This window comes from Manacus vitellinus, unplaced genomic scaffold (genome assembly GCF_001715985.3).
Source record: "Manacus vitellinus isolate BGI_N305 unplaced genomic scaffold, ASM171598v3 scaffold_15_pilon, whole genome shotgun sequence".
Lineage (NCBI taxonomy): Eukaryota > Metazoa > Chordata > Aves > Passeriformes > Pipridae > Manacus > Manacus vitellinus.
The window spans coordinates 10480002-10485194 of record NW_021939122.1 but is presented as its reverse complement, the minus strand read 5'-3'; the positions used below and the strand labels follow the sequence as shown (position 1 = coordinate 10485194).

The window sequence follows — 5193 nt, the reverse complement described above, 5'->3', positions numbered from 1 at the left end:
AGGGTGCCAGGTACTCCCCAGACTATACTCCAGGAAGGTGCTGGGCAGGCAGGCGGGGGCCTGAGAGCCGCCCCTCCTCCAGCCCCTGTTCTGTTCCAGGGATGATCCAGAGGCATGTGGCTGGGGTGATGGGCCAAGCGCTGCAGGTCAGAGTGAGTTTGCCCCACCTTGAGCAGGCAAGCCCCAAGCAGATGGGGACAGCAGGAAAAGGGGCAGCTTAGGGAAGAGGTTGGCTTTGAATCCAGTGCTATTGCTCGGCAAATTCCTGCCCAGCAGGATGGGGCAAAGGACCTGTGATGGTCCAGTGGTCTCGGAAGAACCATCCTCAGCTCCAGGGAGCAGCATGGGAGCAACAAGGGGTAGTGGCTGCCCAAGTCCCTTGTGGCTGGCCTCAATCCCAACTGTGCCCGAGGTCTGGACATGCACTGAGTCCTGATGTGCCTGGGACACACATAAGCTGCCTCAGATTTACTTGCTGTTCCCAGAGGAGCTCAGACCTGCAGCTAACCAGTGCCTGGGAGTGTGGGTGTGGGGAAGGGGGTACAGGACAGGATGCACCTCCCCAGAGCCTGCCTAACGTCTGAGGGCCTCACACCCCACATTTGGGGGTGAGGGGGAAGGGGGATGCACTCCAGACCATTTCTCCATGCATGTTTGGCTACACTATTTTGAGCTCTGGCCAAAGCCAAGCAGCAATGCCAAGCTAACACTATAAATCCTGCTCCAGAAAAGCCCTTTCAGCAAGATGGTGATGTGCCAACAACTTCTCAGCCCCACTCTCTGCCTGTCCCCAGAGGCTGCTGGGTGGCAGTGAAAACCCATGGAGAGCAGGGAAGGGGGTAGTGCCAGCCCTGCCAGGCTGAAGGATGGGAAGGCTGCCTGTCATTTCCTGCAGACACAGCCCACGACACAGACACTGAGAAAGCAGCTCAGGTTCCTGGAACATCCACACCCGCTTTAATGCCCGAGGTGGCCAGAGGCAGCTCAGAGCAGAGGGATGCGGGATGGCTCCCAGAGGCGCCGGGCCAAGTCGCAGGCCTGCTGGACCACAAGCTCAGAGGGGATGATGCCCAGGTGCACAGTCAGCAGCTCATAGCACTTCACTACTTCTGCCTGGTGGTTCTTGCTGTAATAACGCAGCAACTTCCTGGGGAGGAGAAGAAAGAGGCCTTGGCAGGTAGAGTGCACACAGGCACCCCCTTTCTAACCATCTTCCCTTTAGAAAGTCCTTTGCAAGGACACAGAAGAACCATGGCACCAGGCTGGGGAGGTGGGCTGGTGCAACCCCAGTGACACCACAGCACCAGTATCACCCTGCAGTGACACCCTGGTGAGGATAACATTACTCACAGGGACCCCCTTGCCAGCCTAGCTTTGAGCCCTGGTGCCAAACCACAGGGCTGGTGACTGCTCACCTGTAGTAGTCCCCTGCCAGCATCCCAATTGGAGCAGAATCATCAGACAGAACCGGTACCTCTATCACCTCCAGCTTGTAGCCCTGGGGAGAAATGACAGCAGAGGGCAGAAGCAGGGATGGGACTGCCGAGGAGCCAGAGCTGGCTATGCCTACAGCCCCTCTCCCTGCCCCAGAAGGTGCTGGGGTAGAGGGGCTTAGACCCTTCCTGGCCCCACATACCAGCTCATTCTCAAACCAGAGGAAGTAGGAGCAACAGTAGTCGCCATCCTGCAGCATGAGTGTCGTGTAGCCCTTCTGTAGGTATCGCCGGGCCAGTGTGATCAGGGACCAGACCTGGAGGACAAGGGACACCTGAAGCCTGAGCAGAAAATCCTTCAATTACCACCCCCTCTGGTGGTTCCCATGCCACCTCTATCCCCCATCAGCAGTACCTTTCTCTTGATGAAGTTGGCCAGGGGACCCTTGCCGAGCTCTGAGCTGGACTTCTCTGTCACGCTGAGTGATGGTGCCATCATCTGCCCAGCTGTGCGGTCCACATAGATGAAGTGCACCAGGCCAGGAAAGTCCTCTAGGTATGTGGGGTGGGTTAAGGGTGTCCAACAACTTTGGTGCCTTTCCAGAACAGCCCCTGAGCCTTGGGGAAACTGCCTTCACCCACCACACTCCTCCCCTTGACCCTGGTGCTGGGGGACAGGGTCCCACTCCCATGTCTGCTACCCCCTTGAGGACACCCCCTCTCCAGGCTGTGTTCCCAGCCGCAGAGATGGGTATGACACCATGGTGATATTGCGCCTGCTCTTCACCAGAAGGAAGTCCCGCCAGTCCAGCAGCTTCTCCCTGTCGAGAAGAAGCATGGTGAGAGTCCAGGACCCCCAAGTCCCAACACAGCTGGGTGTGCAGCAGCCCCTTGGTGATGCTGGCCACCCCATGCACTCACCTCATCAGCTTCTGAGCATGGTCCCGCAGCCCCTGGGACAGGCTGTGGCCAGCAGAGGTCAGGAAGAGCTGGTGGTACACAGAGCAGAGCTGCCGCTTCACACTGGCCACTGCCTGCAGCAGCCTGAGCCAGGAGACACAGAGAATACTGAGTTTGGACACTGGGTCCCCAGCACTGCAGGGACAGCTGTGCTGGCCCCAGCCCGGAAAAGGCGCCTGCCTGCTTTGCAGACTTTCCCTGGCCACTCCCTACTCACTCCAAGGAGCTCCCAGGCTCGCTCCGGGAAAATATCTTGTTCTTGAAGTCCAACCAGGTGTTCTGCAACTGAAAAGACAGGACTGTGTCAGGCTGTGGGGACAGCAGGACAGGGTCTTCATGTTCCCACTCCCACCTGGATGTCCTGTCCACTCAGCTTCTTCACAAACTTGTCCATGCGTTGCCGCAGCTCGGCCAGGAACGGGTAGGAGCGTGCGACTCCCGCCTCTGGCCCCTCTTCCAGCTTCTTCTCCAGCACCAAGAACCCATCCAGCAACTGGTATAATGTGACAGCCACCTGGGTCATGGGGCCCTGCCAGGGAAGGGAGATGTGGGTCAGGCAAGACTCAGTCCAACATCGCCTCCCTGACCTCAGAGGCAGCTCACCTTGGTCAGTAGCACGAGGGAGATGCCTGGCCAGAGTGGCAGGCAGTGCATGGTGTGTGGCAGCAAGGGGCAGTAACCTTCCCGCAGGCTGGCATCCAAGAAGATCCTTCTGGGGTTTGAAGCTTCAGGGACCAGAGGCCCCAAGGTCTGGAGCAAGTCCTCTGCCATCTGGGGAGAAAGAGAAGATGCTCAGTCCCCCCGTGGGTATGAGGCAGCCTGCACCAACCCGGGATGCTCTGTAGGGACATGGCAATGCCCTGAAAGCTGCAACCAGGCATGACAGAACTGAAGGAGCTGAAGGGGCCATGCAACAGAAGATCAGCAGCAAGGGAAGTGCCCAGGAACCCCAAAAGAGCACCAGAAAGAAAGACAAAGGTTGCAAATGCCTTAAAGTGAGGACAATGCTTACTTGCAGTGTGTGAAGTGCTGCAGCATCCATCACAGAAGCAGCCCAGAAAGCCCAGGGGCAGCAGAGGGAGACACTGGACTGCTCTGAGGCAGCCCTGATTTCTCTCTGCTGACAGCTCTGGACAGGGAGACTGTAAGCAACGCCTCAGAGAGGGCACAGTTAGGCACAACATGTGGGACACAGGGTACCCACAGCTGCAGCACAGCAAGAGACGAGTGCCGAAGACCGGAGACCGCAAAGAGCACAAAGAGCATCAGGACAGGCTGTCGAGGTGTGGAGCTGGGAGGCATTGCAGGACTGTGCTCACCTGGACATCTGTAGCTTCTGCCTCCCCAATGCTCAGCATCTCAGCACCCTCTGACCAGCTCTCGCTGCCTGCAGGGATCACAACAGCAGGTCGCCCTTCCCACCAGGCCCCTTCACAGCCCCAGAGCCTCTGCAGGGCTGGGGGCAGGGCTGCTGCCTAGCTGGGGACTCACCTGTGCTGTGCCTGCCTGGCGAGGGCTCAGGTGTGTAGTAGACCTCGGGCACAGATTGATAATCTGTGTCCTGCCACTGAGAATGGATGTGTCAGCAATGGGAGCAATGCAGGCAGTCCTTCCAGCATACCACCCTACAGCTTCTGATCTCATGGCCTCACCTGGTCATCTGAGTCCTTCTCTGCAGCTCCATGGGAGCCAGGGCCACTCACAGGGATGCTCTCACTTCTCTTGGGTCCCTCGGGGAGAACGTTCCCTGCCATGGGCTTCCAAAAAGAGAGAAAAAAAGTTAAGCCCTGGCTGCCAAGGCATCCCCCCACAGGAGCACCTTGACCTGCTCTGGACCCCAGTCCTGCTCTAGATCACCTGGGGGCTGAGCTCCTCCTCAGCACTCTGGCTGGGGTACAGGTCCTGCACCAGGAGGATGAGGACAAGCAGGTCGGCCGGGCGGATGGAGCTGGCATTGCGGCTGCAGGACAGAGAAGGGAAGGGTCAGCCGAGAGGATAAGTGGTGTCTTTGGGGAGGGCGGTGGGGCCGGGTGTACCTGGAGTAGAAGGCCAGCAGCTTGGTGTGCACCAGAAGGAAGGCATGGCCCACCTCGTCCCCACCACGCTCAGGACTGGCATTGATGTACTGCACCACTTGCCGTTCCAGGAACTCAATGCACTGCTCACACAGCTGAGGGTGGATCAGCCGCTCCACGGCCTGGGGTGCAGGCGGGAAGAAGGCTGCGGAGTTCCCCTAGACCCAGCCTCACAGCCACAAGGGCAAGTTTGAGCTTCCACTGCTCCAGGGAGTTGCCCCAAAGTCCCCAGCCTAGAGCCTTTCCTCACATCCCGGGACTCTATGCAGCCTCACACCCCTGGAATGCCCCAAAAGTGAGGGACATCCCGGGGCATTGGTACCTCCACTGCAAAGCTCTGGTCCTCCTCCCGCAGGTGGCTGTAGGTCTCCAGAAGGCCCCGCAGCAGGCTCCATACACGCTCCCGCTGCTCTGAGTCAGCTGGCCGCAACCTGCACCGGTCAGAGTGTGAAGTGAGAGGCAGCTGTCACCTCCTTGTGTGGGACGGACACCACAAAACCCAGCTGCAGCCCAGCAGGCAGGGGGGTCATGCTGAAAAGAGGCGTCCCAGTCTGGAGACACCCACTCCCACCCCTCGGTGCCGCACGAAGGCACCGCGTGGCAGCCACCCCAGAACCCCGGCATGCCAGCCCGTGCCGGTGGCCGTGCCCACTCACTCCTTGCGGATGAGGTGTGAGTCGAGCGTGACGAGGCCACAGTGAGCCTCCACCAAGCGCCGCAGCACG

At 59.3% G+C, this 5193-nt stretch overlaps 1 protein-coding gene across 2 annotated transcripts; it reads right to left on the bottom strand.

The window, feature by feature from the left end:
- Positions 1-934: 934 nt before the first annotated feature.
- Positions 935-4619, bottom strand: HPS1 (HPS1 biogenesis of lysosomal organelles complex 3 subunit 1). 2 transcript variants are annotated; one of them, XM_029958506.1, is made up of 14 exons: positions 4430-4619; positions 4251-4353; positions 4046-4150; positions 3885-3960; positions 3713-3780; positions 2997-3164; positions 2746-2922; positions 2611-2678; positions 2355-2477; positions 2189-2254; positions 1849-1993; positions 1637-1750; positions 1416-1498; positions 935-1147 (listed from the first exon to the last, which is right to left on the bottom strand). In XM_029958506.1, exons 3-14 carry the CDS (start codon positions 4145-4147, stop codon positions 985-987), a joined length of 1353 nt encoding a protein of 450 aa, XP_029814366.1. In that variant the 5' UTR covers positions 4148-4150; positions 4251-4353; positions 4430-4619; the 3' UTR covers positions 935-984. The 2 variants fall into 2 exon arrangements, with proteins under 2 accessions (XP_029814366.1, XP_029814365.1); XM_029958505.1 differs by lacking the exons at positions 3713-3780; positions 3885-3960; positions 4046-4150; positions 4251-4353; positions 4430-4619 and adding an exon at positions 3406-3450.
- Between the last annotated feature and the right edge of the window lie 574 nt (positions 4620-5193).